Source organism: Hypomesus nipponensis, chromosome 7, assembly GCF_054491055.1.
Source record: "Hypomesus nipponensis isolate SF chromosome 7, ASM5449105v1, whole genome shotgun sequence".
In the NCBI taxonomy this organism is placed as follows: Eukaryota; Metazoa; Chordata; class Actinopteri; order Osmeriformes; family Osmeridae; genus Hypomesus; species Hypomesus nipponensis.
The window spans coordinates 3,783,884-3,802,500 of record NC_140367.1 but is presented as its reverse complement, the minus strand read 5'-3'; the positions used below and the strand labels follow the sequence as shown (position 1 = coordinate 3,802,500).

The following is an 18,617-nucleotide window of genomic DNA, read 5'->3' as shown; positions in this document are numbered from 1 at the left end:
CCCCCTAGCTATCTTCCTCCTCTTGAACTATTTGACTCCTCCCTTCCTTCTCTTTACCCATCGGTCTCCTCCCCTCCTACTCTTCCCCTCCTCCTCTTCATATTCCTTTCAGAGTCCTTCCTGCAGGGTTGCCCCAGTACACCATAGCTGGTGGCTCACAGGGCTTATTATTAGACGAGTCCTCCTGCTGTTGGTGCTCCTTAATTAGCAGAGAAAGCAGGGAGGTTGTTGGGACGGCCCACGCACGCAGACACCAAACACCAGGTGGCATGGGGAGAGAATCTGTGTGTGTGTGTGTGTGTGTGGAGGGCGTACATGTGTGTGTGTTTCTGTGATACACAGAGAGCTATGTGTGGCAGGGGGGGGGGGAGTGTGCATGTGTGTGTGTTTGTCTCAGTGGGTGCAGAAGCCTCTAACATTCAGGAACTGAAGTTTTTTTTTTGTGTGTGTGTGAACTGTTAAGTCTTCGGAGGTGACACAGGCTGGGGGAAGGAAGGAAAGGAGTCAGGGAAAGAGATCGGGTTTAGTGAGGGATGGAGGGAGGAATGGTGTGAGAGATTGGATGTGTGGATGTGTGGATAGAGGAACTGAGTAAGTCCTCATTCTGGCACTCACTGTGTCTTTTGATATCCTCCTGCCTTGTCCGACACACACATGAATCCCTATCTCTCTGGAATGATGATCTCTGAAGAAGAATGTGCAGCATTCAAACATGTCTATTCACGTGTCTTACCCATCTGTGTCGTTATGTTTACTCTGGGATGACTGGATTAGGCAGTAGGCCTTGGATGTTGATGTCATGTCAAACTGGTATGAACCAGTCCTTAATCAACACACATAATTATAGATTCTAAGAATTAGACGTGTAAGTGATTTCACTTGATGTCAAGGTGTAATAATCATGTATTGTCTCACCATGAAGTGTGTGAGAGGGGAGGGGCTCTTATTAAACTCATAAACTGCAGCACACTTCTGAAATTGCACTGTCATCTGCTGGCCGTTTGTCATAACTACATTTAAATGTTGTTTACCGCTGAAACATGACTTTTGAACAATTATTGTTCAAAATAAAATATACATATTTTTTAAACAGTCTCCACCAATGATTTAACCTTGTTTTTCTGTCCTCTATATAAGAACTTTGATCTTCACATGTAATCTCCCTGTTAATGTCAGGGTATGTAATCTCCCTGTTAATGTCAGGGTATGTAATCAGCTAGTGGTGATGGTTTTCCTCTGGAAACTCCAGTCTTTGTCAAATTCAGAGCAATACACTCCTGAAAATAGAAGATAACTCATATGATAAAGAGCTCTCTCTCTCTCACACACACACACACACACACACACACACACACACATACAATACATAACATCTCCAAGTATAGTCTGTGAGGTGAGGCAGGGTCGAGACCAGTATCAGATATTGTAGCACTCGTGACTTCAATCATATGACCCACATCTGATCCAGAGCTCAATTGACTTGCTTATTCAGGTTCCTACTTGCCAGTAGTGTCTATCTACCGTGTCTAATTTTGTTACTAAGTTAGCCCTGTTCCAGGATCAGTTCCTCACTGTTGAACCTGCCTCTCTGTGCCTCTCCTCCTGTTGGCCGGGCTGGTCTGGGATCACCTGTGTCCTACCTCTCATCAGTTTCCTACCGTCAGTGTTGTGTTTGTGTGTGTGTTTGTGTGTGCGTGTATTAGTGTGTGTTAGTGTGTGTGTGTTGTTGTTTCTGCAGCTGTGCCAGCACAGGCCCTGTGCCAGCCCCCTGTGGGACCCAGTCTCTCCAAGCCCTGTGCCAGTTTAAAGGTCGACACCCACGGCCCAGATCAAGTGACTGCCTCAGAACTGCAGTGTCACTCGGAACAACACGTTATCTTGCGCAGGCACAGTCACACGGAGAAGGACGTTAGCGGACCTGCTCCTGAAACACACACACAGAGAGGCTGCTATTGACCTGGTCCTGAAACACACACAGAGAGGCTGCTATTGACCTGGTCCTGAAACACACACAGAGAGGCTGCTATTGACCTGGTCCTGAAACACACACAGAGAGGCTGGTGAGGACCTGGTCCTGAAACACACACAGAGAGGCTGGTGAGGACATGCTCCTGAAACACACACAGAGAGGCTGCTATTGACCTGGTCCTGAAACACACACAGAGAGGCTGCTATTGACCTGGTCCTGAAACACACACAGAGAGGCTGCTATTGACCTGGTCCTGAAACACACACAGAGAGGCTGGTGAGGACCTGGTCCTGAAACACACACAGAGAGGCTGGTGAGGACATGCTCCTGAAACACACACAGAGAGGCTGCTATTGACCTGGTCCTGAAACACACACAGAGAGGCTGCTATTGACCTGGTCCTGAAACACACACAGAGAGGCTGCTATTGACCTGGTCCTGAAACACACACAGAGAGGCTGCTATTGACCTGGTCCTGAAACACACACAGAGAGGCTGCTATTGACCTGGTCCTGAAACACACACAGAGAGGCTGGTGAGGACCTGGTCCTGAAACACACACAGAGAGGCTGGTGAGGACATGCTCCTGAAACACACACAGAGAGGCTGCTATTGACCTGGTCCTGAAACACACACAGAGAGGCTGCTATTGACCTGGTCCTGAAACACACACAGAGAGGCTGCTATTGACCTGGTCCTGAAACACACACAGAGAGGCTGGTGAGGACCTGGTCCTGAAACACACACAGAGAGGCTGGTGAGGACATGCTCCTGAAACACACACAGAGAGGCTGCTATTGACCTGGTCCTGAAACACACACAGAGAGGCTGCTATTGACCTGGTCCTGAAACACACACAGAGAGGCTGCTATTGACCTGGTCCTGAAACACACACAGAGAGGCTGGTGAGGACATGCAATCACCCTTAGCGCACATGTTACTTTTTCTCTCGCTTTCTTTCTCTCCCACTTGTTTTCCTTCTCTCTCTCTCTCTCTCTCTCTCTCTCTCTCTCTCTCTCTCTCTCTCTCTCTCTCTCTCTCTCTCCCTCCCTCTCTCTCTCTCTCTCTCTCTCTCTCTCTCTCTCTCTCTCTCTCTCTCTCTCTCTCTCTCTCTCTCTCCCTCTCTCGCTCTCTTTCTTTCTCCTTCTCTCTCTCAAGCAAATGCACATATTCAGCACAACAGTTCCTGGAAATGCACATGGGTCATGTGTTAACTCCCTGTGAACTGTGAGGCTCGTCAAGGTTCATGATTATCTTGTAAGGAGGGCGGGAGGTCGGTCAGTGTGAGGGCAGTGTGGTGGCCCGGCCCTCCTGCAGCCTCTGTGACTGCTGGATTAAAGGAGCGTTGACGAGTCACGTACACTGGGGTCAGGTGGGGTGGGGTCAGATGGGGAAAGGGAAGGTGGGGTGTGATGGGGAAAGGGGAGGTGGGTGGGGACATTACGTTCTCCATGCCTGACCTTTGTAAACACTACTTGTACAATGCTGGAAATTGGCTTGGGTGCACATGAATACATTCATTAAAAAATCACAAACTCAAACTCAGAAGGGTTCACTAAAGAACTCACTGACACTTCTGAACTGTATTTTTTTAATGCATTTATCTTTGGCCTGCCAGTAATCTCCGGATATTAAAACTATTTTGGTGTCTAATCTGACACATGTCATGGCCAGTCACAATGTGGGCTGCCATCATGGACATACAGGGTAGATCCAGTGACACGGTAAGTGTATGAATGATATAGATGTACTGCATGCTTTGCATAGTATGACAAATATGTATTTGAAACAATTAATAGAGGAAAGAAAGGAACAATTCAATGGATCGAGTGAATTATTCTTTAATGAGGAAAGAAGAAAAAAAAAAGGTCAAACAGTCAATGCCCCACAAAATCTGTGTTCCTTGTTAGGAATAATGAAGTTTAGGATAATAATGTTCATTCCTCTCCAGCAGTTTGGTTCTTTAAGTGTAATAGGTGAGGGTTATATAAATAAATAACATAATAAAACACAGCAAGAATTGAAAACAAACATTCAAAAAAACAACGTCAATCTTTGTAATGCCTATTCCATCCCTATTCATTCATCCAGCTTCATACGGTTGTTCAGCAGCCAATTGGTAAGTGCTTGTCTGACAGAATTTCCCAGAAACCATTGCACATCTCCACGACTACTCTGTTTCAGATCGGAATGATATCTCAATCCTAGCGGCTTGGTCCATCCCCTCCACGACTGTGGCTTCCTGCTTATCACTCCACTTCCACCACCACAGTGACACGTAGACAGCAAAGCATGCTGGGAAGTCGCAGAGGAGGGTGGTGACCAGGAAGACAAGCAAGGCGTAGACCAGCGCTCTGGTCACGTGACCAACAGAGTAGGACACGCCCCACCAGGCCAAGACACTCCTGACAGGATCCCCGGCTCTCTTAGAGGGAGGGACGGAAATAGGGAGAGAGGGAGAGAGAGGGGGAGGGATGGAGGGGGGTATAGACACAGTACTGATGTTCCCTAAGGGAGGGATAGAGGGAGAGATGGAGGGGGAGAGAGAGGGAAGGATGGAGGATGACAGAGAGGAAGGAATGGGTGGAGGTAAAGACAAAGGGCTGGTGTTCTCCGATGGAGGGATAGAGTAAGAGATGAATGGAGAGAGAGAAAGAGGGATGTCTTTGGGTTCCACTATCAGAGGATCTGGAGCTGGACTGGGTTGTGCCGTATCTGAAATGGTTCCTGTCTCATCACGTGTGGAAATCTGATTAACCTGAGGCTTTCTGTGGAGGGTGTCACACACCTGCTCAGTTCTCCCCATGGTTCCTCCATCATCAAGCTCCTTCGTTGCTTTCTGCAAATGTAACACCTCTTCTATCACTCCCTCACTCAAATCTCCTCCATCTGTCAGCTCCTCCTCCTCTCCCGTCTGTTCTCTCATCCTATCAACCTCTCTGAAAGATACTTTTGTCCCCTCTGACACTTTCCCATTTTCAACTTGTCTCCAACCTTCAACTTTTTCCATCGACGCCTTCAGCTCATTCTGTTGTTCAGCTGACAAGTCCCTCCCCTCTCTCTGAACGTTCTCACTTCCTTTCATTGGTTCCTTGACTTCCACCATTTGGGGGTTTTCGACACTTGCCTTCTCCTCTCCCCCTCGTTCCCCTGCTTGGCGGTCTCTCTCTCCTTCTGTCCCTGGCCTCAGCTTCTCTCTGTAGTTGTTTACCTCTGTTTGACTGTGTAGTGATGCCCTTGGACCTGTGCTTGTTCCTCCGCCTCTCTCCTCTGCCACCTCCCCTTTGCATTCATCCTCATTTGATTGGTTAAGTCTGATTCCTGCATTTTCTACAGAGCTGATTTCCACATCCTCCCGGCTGCCACGCTGTGCTAATAGGTCTGTTCTGAGTTGCTCCTTCTCAAGCGATCTCTCTGTCGGTACAGCTGTGCATGGATGTGACAGTGTTTCCACCTCAGGTAGAGGCACTTTCACCTCTTCTGTGTGTGATTCGCACGGTCTGAATTCTTCCATCTGTGATTGGTTGGTTCTAAGATTGCCTTCATCTGTTTCCTGACATCCAGGTGTGACTATCTCTTCTGGTTCGTTCAGACGATGCACTTCCTTTGCCTCTCTGTGTGTCGTGCCCCCTCCTTCCTCTCCATCCGTACATGTGACTGGCACACTCCCGTCCTCCTCTATCTCGTCCCTGATTGTCTCTGTAAATGTCACTGAGTCATGCGCTGCTTTGTGTTCTGTCGCTGTAACCCCTCCCTCCGCACCGAGGGAGAGCATCTCACGCCGTTTCTCTCCCAGGGAGATCTTATCTCCGGCTGTCTTGTCATTCACCCACCCTTCCTCTGCTGTCTCCTCGGCGCAGGGCCCCTCCTGCGCTGCATGGGGCACGGTGGCCTCTCCTCCTTCTTTGTCTTCTCTTCCAACTCCTCCTTTCCCACCCTTACTTCCAACTCCTCCTCTTTCTTTTCCATCTTCACCTGATCCATCACTTCTTTCTTCTTCTTGTTCTTCTTGTTCTTCTTCTTCTTCTTCTTGTTCTTCTTCTTCTTCTCTCACTCCTTCTCCCCCTTCCTGATCCAGCTTGGCCTTTGCCTCTCCTGATGCCCTTAGTGCCAGGATACATTCCTGGAGAGTGTCCGTTACACTAATGGCCTCTGACCTTTCTGCCATGTTGTCATGTACCACATTGACATATCCCTGGAGAGTTGTATGCTGGCTCCCAGCAGGGTCGTGTTCTCTGGTCACCAGTGTCACATGACTGTTTGAAGACTGAGGACTTGCGATAGCGTGTGTGTGTCCGTTGCTGCTAGTGTGTGTGTCTACCCTGACTTCCTGTAGGCTGTTGTCCTTCCGTGACTGCGATTCCTCCGTGTTGTTGGAAGGTCCAACCAGAGCTGCTGACTGCAGCCACACTGACTCGGGCACACTGCTGTCATGTTGAGAGTCAGTGCCGTTGAGGAACACCTCCCACAGATCACAAACGGACATTTTCTCCTCCATCTTTTCCTCTGAGGAGACCTGAAGAGCCTCTCCGTTTCCTCCAGGTCCCCCTGACCTTTGACCCTTGTCTCCACTCCAGTCCAGGGTCAGCAGGGGAATCTGGTGGTAGGTGAGAATCTGGGGTGTGGTCTCTTTGCTGTGTTTCCTGTGATGGAGGTGTATCATATTGGAGGTACTACCCCCTAGCGGAGGGAGGAGAGCTTCCAGTCCAGCAACCCTTCTGATGTCTTTCAGCACATTGTCTTCCTGCTTGAATTCCTGCTTGACTTCCGGCTTGACTTCCTGCTTGACTTCCTGCTTGACTTCCGGGTCAACATCTTGATGACTCTGAGAGAAGTAATCCAGCACACGAGACAAACGTTCCGCCCTCCGTCTTCTCCTCTGACTATCCACCTGTCAATCAAGAGAGGGAAAACATAAGCTCCATATTTTGTCCTTTTTGTTCATAAAAATTTAATTATACAAAAATTGCCCCTCTTTGTAGTGCAGTGGATTTGTAAAATCAAGCCATCTATTTTATTCTATTTTAGGCCACAAGGTGAACCATGAAAAGTCTTTATGAAAAATGATTCCCGCTCCACAGTCTGTTTACATTCTAACCAACAGCATTTACTAGATGTCCTGATCTTATTAATAGTTGTCACATGACTGAAATGAGAGAACGTGTTTGTCGTTCTCACATGTCAGATGTACTTGCCAACTATCTTTTCTGAAGTACAGTACGTTACACTGAGACAGGCCTCATGGTCCCAGCTGAAGACATACTGTGCCTCTGCGGAACCGAGGAGCAGGGGAAGATTGATGGAAGAACAGAGAGAACCATGTTTGGAGCCATGAAATCGAGCTATTCTTCTTTGATTGTCCCTGTCCTCTCTGGTTCCTTTAGCTTCCGGTACAATAGCTCACAAATGAAATAGTTCTAGCCAGGATGATTTTACTTAGAAACTCATAGGAAAAGGGGGTGAAGAGGAGAGGAGAAATGGGGGGGGGGGGCTGCCTCAATTAATCAATTAAGTCTTGATTTATTTTTTGTTAAGTGGGTGTGACCTCACCAAAGGTTGGTGCTGGTACCCACTAGCATGTGTTTCAGGCGAGCTGTCCAGCGTGTAAATCTCAGCCTCCTCTGCTCTGTCTGTGGCTGAATCTGGAACATACAACAAACTCACACAATCAGAGACGGAAGCACACAGGTCAGAGGTCAGAGGAAGGGGCAAGGTCAGAACTCACCTGCTGTGTCAGGTGTAGGAATGAAGGTCAGGGTTTCCTCTGCACTACTTTTCCTGTTATCAATAAAGACAGACAATGATACAGCACCAACCGGGAAATGTTGTCGAGTAAACCAATAAACAAAAGTAAACATTACTTATTCACCAATTGCATTGTACTTCCAACTGCCAACCAGGAACTTGGAGGTTCATACTGGTTTTTGTGAGAGACAAACATAGCAAACACAGTATATCACAGCTCTAGGTAGAATTCCATAATGGAAAGCTGGCCTAACACTTAACACCAGCTCATGATACATGATACCCTACAATCACTGTTGCAACATTTTGAAATCCGCTGCTACTGACATAGACAAAATGAACATAGGCCATTTATAAAAAACTGGTCATGCTTAGTAATAACAATCTGTCTATCGGCATTTAAACCAGCTTTGTGTGGATGATTATGTATTGTTATTCTCGTTTCCACGACTCTCACCTGTGGCTCTTCAGACAGCTCCTCTTGCTCCTGTGACTGCTACCCTCATCATGCTCCTTCACCCTCCCCTCCTTCACCCTCCCCTCCTTCACCCTCCGATGGCAGAACAGAACGTAGTTCAAATCCCTGTTGTTTGCCCAGAAACGTCCGACGGCCGTTTCGTAGCGCAGGCAGAACTCCACCCGGGTACCCTCCTTGTTGACGGGGGGTGCCAGGGTCAGCTTGAATGAGAACCTGTCCGTCGCTCCGTCGCTAGAGCCCGGGATGTACTCTGCCAGCAGGTCAAAGTGGCTCCTCCAGTTGTCCAGGGAGACGCGGACATAAACGGTCTTACTGAAGCAGAGGTTGACCACCCTGATGATGCCCCGGAGAGCCGTGGTTCCTGGAAGCAGCTCGACGCTCTCCAGCTCCAACATCTGCTGCCTCAGACGCTGCTCCAGCTCCTCACCGCTGGAGGGGACGGAGAACTGGCAGGACAGGAAGTGCTCCTCCGGCTCACCCGCCTCCTCTCGCGAGGGGGCGGCGACCTTCGACCTTGTGTGAGCGGCGCTGTCGAACTCCTTGACGGACACCAGGTCTAAGCCAAAGGCGTCTGCGAAAGACACCTTCCTTCGGATCACGGGCGGGGGCTCTGGCTCCGAGTCGTCCCCCTCCGACTCGTCTGTGGAGCCCTTGTTTGAGGGGGCCTCCTTGCCTCCCTCTTCCTCCTCCTCTTCCTCTCTCTCTCCTGCCTCGTGCATCACTCCTTGCCAGGTCCGAAGAACCTCCATGGACTCTGCGGGGCCAATAGGCCACAGTTCCTCCACCGACATCAGCAACTGTATCTGTCTATCCGTCTCTCTATCGGTTTACCTGCCTGTTTGGCTGTCTGACTGCCTGTTCGTCCGTCTATGTTCCCGTCTGATCGATGTCTGTGTGAGTACCTATCCTTCTGTCCGTCTGTCTGCCAGACTGTCTGAGCATCTGTCGGTCTTGTGTGTCTTCGTCTGTGTCCGCTGGTGTGACGGTACAGCTGACGCTGCCTGGCTAACACTGGAGTGACACAGGAGAGGGGCAGGAGGACGTGACTGGGCAGACGTGTCCTTTTTCAGCTCAACTTTTAGCTGCCAGCCCATCCTATTAATAGGCCTCATTCACTTTCTGGTGCAGAGCAGTGAGCAAAGCCCTAGAACCAAACAGATTACCCCAATAGATAACACCGTGAATCTACCGTGTGACCCTAATCTACAGTCTATTTATATATGTTAAAATTGTAATATTCGGAAACCAATAGTGGAGGGGTTTGCGTGTCCTAGTGATCCTGGAAGCTATGTTGTCGGGGGCTTTATGCCCCTGGTAGGGTCTCCCAAGGCAAACAGGTTCCAGGTGAAAGACCAGACAAAGCGTGGCTCAAAAAACCAACCATGAAGAAACACAACAATGGTTCCCAGTTGCCCCTGCCCGGAAGCGGGTCACCGGGGCCCCCCCCTGGAGCCAGGCCCGGGGGTGGGGCTCGATGGCGAGCGCCTGGTGGCCGGGCCTTTTCCCATGGGGCCCGGTCGGGCACAGCCCGAAGAGACAACGTGGGACCCTCTTCCAGTGGGCTCACCATCCGCAGGAGGGGTCATGGGGGTCGGGTGCAGTGTGAGACGGGCGGCGGCCGAAGGCGGGGGCCTTGGCGGTCCGATCCTCGGCTGCAGAAGCTAGCTTTAGGGACGTGGAACGTCACCTCGCTGGCGGGAAAGGAGCCTGAGCTGGTGCGCGAGGTAGAGAGTTTCCGGCTAGATATAGTCGGCCTCGCCTCGACGCACAGCACGGGCTCCGGAACCAGTCTCCTTGAGAGGGGCTGGACTCTCTTCCACTCTGGAGTTGCCCTTGGTGAGAGGCGTCGAGCTGGGGTGGGAATACTTGTTTCCCCTCGGTTCGGTGCCTGTACATTGGGGTTCACCCCGGTGGATGAGAGGGTAGCCTCCCTCCGCCTTCGGGTGGGGGGACGGGTCCTCACTGTCGTTTGTGCTTATGCACCAAACGGCAGCTCAGAGTACCCACCCTTTTTGGAGTCTCTGGAGGGGGTGCTGGAAAGCGCTCCTCCCGGGGATTCCCTCGTCCTCCTGGGGGACTTCAATGCTCATGTGGGCAATGACAGTGAGACCTGGAGGGGCGTGATTGGGAGGAACGGCCCCCCCGATCTGAACCCGAGTGGTGTTCTGTTGTTGGACTTCTGTGCTAAACACGGCTTGTCCATAACGAACACCATGTTCAAGCATAAGGGTGTCCATATGTGCACCTGGCACCAGGACACCCGAGGTCTCAGTTCGATGATCGACTTCGTAGTCGTATCGTCGGACTTGAGGCCGCATGTCTTGGACACTCGGGTGAGGAGAGGGGCGGAGCTGTCAACTGATCACCACCTGGTGGTGAGTTGGCTCCGATGGTGGGGGAGGACGCCGGTCAGGCCTGGCAGGCCCAAACGTAATGTGAGGGTCTGCTGGGAACGGCTGGCGGAACCCTCTGTCAGAAGGAGCTTCAACTCCCACCTCCGGGAGAGCTTCGATCATGTCTCGGGGGGGGCCGGGGACATTGAGTCCGAATGGGCCATGTTCCGGGCCTCCATTGTTGAAGCGGCTGACCGGAGCTGCGGCCGCAAGGCGGTCGGTGCATGTCGCGGTGGTAACCCTCGGACCCGGTGGTGGACTCCGGAGGTGAGGGATGCCGTCAAGCTGAAGAAGGAGGCCTATCGGGCTTTATTGGCTGGTAGGACTCCTGAGGCAGCTGATGTGTACCGGCAGGCCAAGCGGAACGCGGCTCTGGCGGTCGCGGAGGCAAAAACCCGGGCATGGGAGGAGTTCGGCGAGGCCATGGAGAATGACTTCCGAACGGCTTCAAAAAGGTTCTGGACCACCATCCGGCGACTCAGGAGGGGGAAGCAGTGCTCTGTCAACACTGTATACGGTAGGGACGGTGCGCTGCTGACTTCGACGGGGGACGTCCTGGATCGGTGGAAGGAATACTTTGAAGACCTCCTTAATTCCAGAAGGTCTATTCAGGGGTCCTGGAGAGGAGGGTCCGCCGGATTGTCGAACCTCGGATTCAGGAGGAGCAATGTGGTTTTCGTCCTGGCCGTGGAACAGTGGACCAGCTCTATACCCTCCGCGGAGTCCTGGAGGGTACATGGGAGTTCGCCCAACCAGTCTACACATGTTTTGTGGATTTGGAAAAGGCGTTCGACCGTGTCCCTCGGGGGCTCATGTGGGGGGTGCTCCGAGAGTACGGGGTACCGGATTCCCTGATCGGGGCTGTCCGGTCCCTGTACGACCGGTGCCAGAGTTTGGTCCGCATTGCCGGTAGTAAGTCGAACTTGTTTCCGGTGAGGGTTGGACTCCGCCAGGGCTGCCCTATGTCACCGATTCTGTTCATTACCTATATGGACAGGATTTCTAGGCGCAGCCAGGGTGTTGAGGGGGTCCGGTTTGGTGACCTCAGGATCGGGTCGCTGCTTTTTGCAGATGATGTGGTCCTGTTGGCTTCATCGGGCCATGACCTTCAGCTCTCACTGGAGCGGTTCGCAACCGAATGTGAAGCGGCTGGGATGCGAATCAGCACCTCCAAATCTGAGGCCATGGTTATCGACCGGAAAAGGGTGGAGTGCCATCTCCGGGTCGGGGAGGAGATCCTGAACCAAGTGGAGGAGTTCAAGTATCTCGGGGTCTTGTTCACGAGTGAGGGAAGAATGGAGCGCGAGGTCGACAGGCGGATCGGTGCGGCGTCCGCAGTGATGCGGGCTCTGCATCGGTCCGTCGTGGTGAAGAAGGAGCTGAGTCGAAAGGCGAAGCTCTCTATTTACCAGTCGATCTACGTTCCTACCCTCACCTATGGTCACGAACTATGGGTAGTGACCGAAAGAACGAGATCGCGAATACAAGCGGCCGAAATGAGCTTCCTCCGCAGGGTGTCCGGGCTCTCCCTTAGAGATAGGGTGAGAAGCTCGGTCATCCGGGAGGGGCTCAGAGTAGAACCGCTGCTCCTCCGCGTCGAGAGGAGCCAGCTGAGGTGGCTCGGGCATCTGATTAGGATGCCTCCTGGACGCCTCCCTGGTGAGGTGTTCCGGGCACGTCCCACTGGGAAGAGGCCCCGGGGAAGACCCAGGACACGCTGGAGGGACTATGTCACTCGGCTGGCCTGGGAACGCCTCGGGGTCCCCCAGGAAGAGGTGGTGGAAGTGGCCGGGGAGAGGGAAGCCTGGGCCTCCCTGCTTAGGTCGTTGCCCCCGCGACCCGATCCCCGGACAAGCGGAAGATGACGAGACGAGACGAGACGGGAAACCAATAGTAAAAAAATTTTGAGGTTGAAAATAAAGTGAACATATCAATTATTGTATTTTGTGTCTCATCTAACATAATACACAACATTCCAGCCTTACATATCAGGCCCCCTATGGAGGTTCAGCATATTTACCCATTGTTATGTTGGATTCCAGAGACCCTGTCATACACAGGTGCAAATGTGGTCGCTTGGCCTTTGTGTCAGACTGCAGCTTGTAGACTTGAAGCACCTGTCTGTAGCCATGGAAACAACGCTGAAAATGGGATGATTGCCAGGTAGGAAAAAGAACAGTGAAACTCCTTGTAATTGTATGATTTGTTTGTATTGTTTTGCTTCAGTGCTTCAGAAATTTTAGGGGGGGGGGGGGGGGGTGCATTTCAGGGCAGGGCTGTGTTAGGCCTTGCCACAAAATGCACCCCCTGCCAACCTTGACTAGGAAAGTGCCAGATGCCTGAAACTTACTGTGGTTACTCATATTAGTCCCAGTAAGAATAATTTGATTCTTGGATATACAGATACAAAATTTTAGGGAGTTCACATATTCTGACAGCTAACAGGTCCAGATGTGGAAAGAAGGTTTTAAAACTATTTATTAACTATTTACTGTAAAATAGTTTAAAACCTTTTGAAACTGTTTTAGCTAAAATAAATTTCAACCTGACGACATCCATCAACATTTGTGAAACTATTGTTTCCAGGTTTTGAAGAAAATGTTTTAAAACGTTTTTTCGAAAATAATTTCTCCTTTTGAAACTATTATTCCTAAACTTTCTTTAAAAAAAATTGTTTTAAAAGAAGGAATGAATACAATTATGTATTTAATAAATGTTTATAAACAGACATATTTACTAACTATTAAATGAATGCACTGCATAGTAATTTCTTTCCTAAATAATGTATTCCTGTATTATTTATTTTTGCATTTATTGGGGGCGGGACTCAAATTTGCAGCCAGGCATTAGCAATCAAGGCCAGATACATTAGAGAAGTACAGTCAGTGAATATGTGTGGACGGCAATCCGAGGTGCTCAGCTGTGGCAGTGTTATGGAAGATGAAGAGCCGACACGCGCATCAGTAGAGGGCACTGTATGACCATGGCTGGAACGTCTCGTCACCAAAACTATTGTCGGATTCTGTTTTCTATTGTCAGAAAACGAGCACCCAGTGCATAAATGATGACGGACGTTGTAAACTGTTAAATGCATTTAAATGCCTAGTTGATTAAAGACTAGAATACATTGCAGAAACCCACAAACAAACACAGTATCTACTATAAAATATTTAAAATAGTAACATGCGAGTCTTTAGTATATTCTAAATTATGTAGGGACAGTAAATGTATGCTAATTTCTGATGAACACCACGGTGTTAAATGTAAGCTTTACGGTTTTATTATTGTTTAGTAACATCGCCTGTGTCTTCAGCGGCAAGACATGCCCTTTAGATGGCAGCAAAACACCATATTTCTATGGTGTGGCATGAAGTCAACCCTTTTTCTAACCTTAACACTTCCGAAATTCTGTTTCCTCCCATTTAGAGAATCCACTAAGGAATGTTTAATTCCATTCAAGAAAGCCTTGTATGTCAATAAATTGGATAATTCAAAATCAATGAAAGTCTTTTCTGTTCATTGGCGTTGTAGTAGGCCATCAAATATCAACGCATTGAAAATATTTACTGCAGCATAGTCTACAAAAGTTTGCATTGATGTGTTCTGGATTTATGCGATTTTAGATGCATGGACAGGTAGCCGAGTTATAGTATTTGAATAGATGTTGGTTACACATATGATCATGACGTATTAGAATAATTTCACTAGGCAATGGGTAATATCTGTCCATTTTAACATGTTTTCACATGATTTAATTCGGCGTGTAGTGTGGAATAATGCTCACACTACTTGGCCTTGAACAGTGAGTAATAGAATTAAAAGTCAAAATTCAATTATACCCTATATTTCCAATAAAAACATTCTAAAGACATTAAAACATATAAAAAACATATCAATGGGGAACATTAAATTACCTTTTTTTTGTTAAAATAAAACTAAAAGAAGACGTTTAACCTACGAGGCAGTTTGCAAATACACGATCTGGATTAAGGTTCGAACATCACCCTCTTCACACTGAACAATGTGGAAAGCAAAAAAAGTAGGCTCAACGTTAACATATTCAGCAGAGTTTTAAACGCAATTCTTTTAGAGTTGTCGAAAGTTTCAGAGGATGTGATAGGCTACCTGAATGTAAAGGACATGACTCTAAAATGTAGCCGTGTCCCAACTGAATTATTTCGGGTAGAAAAGTGAGTTTTGTGCCGTCAAGATTTTGTGATTCATGATGGCCCTTTATTTCGCTTCTTTTTTTTAATAGCAAATCTGAGTTCGTATTTTTACATCAATATAGATTTAGACGTAGGCTAAATTTATCAAGCCATTTTAAAATATATATTTGGTATCATTTGCTATCATAAAGAAGTTTTCATCAGTCATTAGTAGTCTATATACGTAATAAAAATAAATAGTCCATGTTTTAGGTAAATGTGTCATACATAGCAATTTCTAAATATTAAAATTACATTAGGCCTATTTTACTAACCGACAGTTCCAAACTATCACGCTATTTTCTCCAAACTATCGCACTGATCATCCTATTTCAGTAGGCTAATATTTATAATTTGCATATCTACCTTTTATTAAAACAATGCATGTATTCTTATTATATACTGGTTTCATTTAACCCATCTCTGCAACATAAGCTGACTTCACGCCTGGTTCTGTCTCTGTTCACGGAGGTTAACCCGTACACTTTAGATCTCCGCATTGCAAAGACCTCATTTGGAAACGTTTAAACTGCAAACGGCTATGTTTGCTTTTATATGACTTCGGCTGGGGAAAAAAAGGAACAAACATATAACTTCCAAAGACTTTTTGTTTACATAGCAGGTGGACCTGACGTCACACGGAGTCGCATTACTCCAAAAAATAACAACACACAACTCCGCGTAAGTGCCTCCCCTGGGGCTGCATTCTAATAAGCTAGTCCCAAATACTTCGTGGAATACATCTTGATGTATTGAATCGCAATGCAAAAACAAGCTACTTCTTCGCATTGCGCGTCATGCGAGAGCATTCAAACAGGACTCAGTGTACTGCTTTTTCTGTTGCATTGGTAATAACAGCAGCATTGACTGAAGACAGCAGGAGAGCAGGACAACGCGTGAATCTCTGAGCGCAGCGCCAGCGGAGGAATATCCCAGCTTTTATTTACTCTGAGGCTTGTTGTTCATTTTTATGCTTTATGGTGAACTTGTACAGTACAGTCACGTGTGAAGATTCCGGGAAGCTGAAAGTAAGACTTCTTCTCACCTGGTGACTCCTATTTCCAAAGAGGAAATAAACCCGCGTTTTCGGTAAGTTTGCACAAAAGTGTTTATTTCTTTCCACCCTCTTGAGTTTTCACTTTTCTGGTTAGTGATGATGTCCACTCTATAGCCAAACTCGCCTGACGGCTACCTATAGCTTGCGGATGACCAATCAGTTAGAAAACATTCATTTATTTCATACGGTGCCTATTGTAATTGGTTTTTGGGGGGTTTCGACATAGTTCATACAATGGTTCCATTTCGTTGTCATGGACCCTGCAGCCAAACTGTCCGGCTGTATCCTACACTATGAGGAACCGAGAAAGGATAGTAGCGTTTTCTTTTAGATGTCAAACGAGTCCTCGAAGCCGATCTGTCGCAGTCTATATTGTTTCCTTTTTCCAAAGATAAGCTTGGATTGCTCCTGATGTGTAATCATTTTAACCAGCCTAATATTTTAGCGTTAATAAACTGTTTTACAAAGTTAGAGAAGTAATGTTGAGAAACTCCAAGATAGCAACCTATTAGGAAATAAACAGCAATATCAAAGCGCTGGATTGTTTGACAAATCCACACATTTGCAGATGTAGGTTTGAAAATCACTACCATTCACAACAGAAAAGCCACATAATTAATCTTTGCAAAAGAGAAAGCTAAAACTTTTGCTGTTTTATCCATATAATGTTACTTTTTAGCAATAATGATAAACCTGCTAAATTTAGTAAGTAAAATATGTCTCATAACATAATTTTCGTGAAAGTTATGGATTCATGAAGAATCTGGTTGAAATATTGCTAAAAAGGAAATTACATTGGTGGCGATAAAGATATACTATTCATAAAGGATTACCATTCTAAACTATTACCAACTAATACTCTCATGAACTAGTACTACATACAATTCTTTATTTTATTTCCTAAATGCTGATTTAATGCTAGCATTAGTATGACTTAAACAACAAACATTATTCACACATTTAGAATAACAGAAAAAAAACAAAAAAACTATTATTAGGATATTGCTGTTTTCTCAAAACCAGTGTGATGATTATAGATGATTGTTATCCCTGGGTAACACCTTACCGTGTTGTGTATTTTCCATTCTTATATTCCATGTTTTTCCCAGCTCTGATTATAGTACAAACAGACACTGTACCACTTTAGTTTTATACACAATCTTTCATTTAAACTGATACACTAATAGTTTAGTTCTTACACCTCTGTTTTGGGCCCCTCCTATGAAACACTCTGTCCAGCTACCCTGTACACCACCACAACCCTAAAATCAATAGGTCTACCCTGTTCTTTCTCCTGTCTTTAAGTTAGCGTTATTACCAAGGTAGTGTGAGCGAGTGGACCTCTGGACCTGGACTGTGATCAGTTTTCACCTCTGGCTGCGCGAGTCCGACCCTCTTTGTTCCACAGACGGGTGCACAGGTGTTCCACAGCCAGTCGCGCAGGTGTGCCACCGTACTGGTTCACTCAGCACACACACTCTTCAAAGAGCTCCTAATGCAACCAGGGCCCGTTCCTAAATCAGTCCAGGGATCATTGATTTATTAGTCTTCTTTTGGGAAACCCCCCTTCTCTGTAATTTAGGTTTGTGTTTTGTAAAGAAAGCACTCTAATGAAGCCTGTGTGTAAGGGGAATTCTCATTTAAAATGTATCTGAAGAATTGAAAAATAACGACCTGTCCTTGCCCACGTTCATGTCTGTAATTCATTAAAAATTAATTCATGCTGAGTTGCTGTTTAGCCACGCTTTTTGTGTAGAACAGATATTTGCTAAGTTCACTTTTTTGTCTGTGAGTATCTGTTCCAAGGTTTTAACGGTTTGAGGCCCTAATGGCTCCACAGCACTGGTGAGAGAGCTGCACTTATTATTGAGGCACTCTGCATCCATTTTTTTGATTGCTGCATTTATCATCGGGCGGTGGTCTGCTACATTATGGTAATATGAAAATGAATGTCCTCTCAAGGATTAATGTGTGTATACCTTGTCATATGTTTCAATCATTTATCAAAATTAAGCTTAGCTTTCAACTTACAGTTAGTAGGTTAATTTCTTGATTTTCTATATTTGCTTTGAAACTGCTGGCATCACTGCTACTATAACTGCTGTTGATCCTTCGATTGTTACTTTCATGATACATAGAAACCATAAAGTATTTAACTACTTTATTCGTTTTTAGATTTCAACCGCACACTCAATCAGACGATCATTTAAATGTATTTATCTGTGGTTTAAAATAGTTCCCTTATTGTTTTCTCCTTATAGTCCAACAACTTTAGAGCAAATGCCTCCCATTTTGAGATGAACTCTGTGTGGGTTTGCTTTTGTGCCCTGACCTCACCCATCCCCCAACTCCGCTTTCTTAATGAAATGGACAGCCTACCCAACCTTCGAGGTGTTGCTATGTTTTGGAAAATAGGGAAAAAGAAAAGGAGTGTTTGAGCAGTTAGCCTCAGTTGTCTAAATACCCCTCTCACTCCGGCCTCTCTCTTCTCCTACATGGGCGAGTCAACCCTGCCACTAAGCCTAATGGCAATTAAACTGGAAAGCTTTCTGGTTTTATCCCTGTTAACTTCATAGAAATGTTTCCATGACAACCTCCATGCAAGTTAAAGAACCAGAGGTGATCAAGTCTTTTTTTTCTCTCTCTCTCTCTCTCTCTCTCTCTCTCTCTCTCTCTCTCTCTCTCTCTCTCTCTCTCTCTCTCTCTCTCTCTCTCTCTCTCTCTCTCTCTCTCTCTCTCTATCTTTGCCTCCCTCTCTTCTCTCTCC

General features: G+C 47.0%; 2 protein-coding genes across 4 annotated transcripts in view; one reads left to right on the top strand and one right to left on the bottom strand.

Moving 5' to 3' along the window:
- Positions 1-3,794: 3,794 nt before the first annotated feature.
- ppp1r3aa (protein phosphatase 1, regulatory subunit 3Aa) lies at positions 3,795-9,235 on the bottom strand. Of its 3 annotated transcripts, none has more exons than XM_084701625.1 (5): positions 8,172-9,199; positions 7,839-7,886; positions 7,695-7,747; positions 7,520-7,611; positions 3,795-6,860 (listed from the first exon to the last, which is right to left on the bottom strand). In XM_084701625.1, the coding sequence occupies exons 1-5, from the start codon at positions 8,981-8,983 to the stop codon at positions 4,140-4,142; spliced, it is 3,726 nt and encodes a 1,241-aa protein (XP_084557751.1). In that variant the 5' UTR covers positions 8,984-9,199; the 3' UTR covers positions 3,795-4,139. The 3 variants fall into 3 exon arrangements, with proteins under 3 accessions (XP_084557751.1, XP_084557752.1, XP_084557753.1); XM_084701627.1 differs by having other exon boundaries at positions 6,767-6,860; positions 7,543-7,611; positions 8,172-9,235; XM_084701626.1 differs by lacking the exon at positions 7,839-7,886.
- Positions 9,236-15,730: 6,495 nt separating this feature from the next.
- foxp2 (forkhead box P2) overlaps positions 15,731-18,617 on the top strand; it is a 110,292-nt gene continuing 107,405 nt past the window's right edge. Inside the window, exon 1 of the mRNA XM_084701338.1 lies at positions 15,731-15,882. The gene's annotated coding sequence lies outside the window, so the exon portion shown is untranslated. The remainder of the gene's footprint in view (positions 15,883-18,617) is intronic.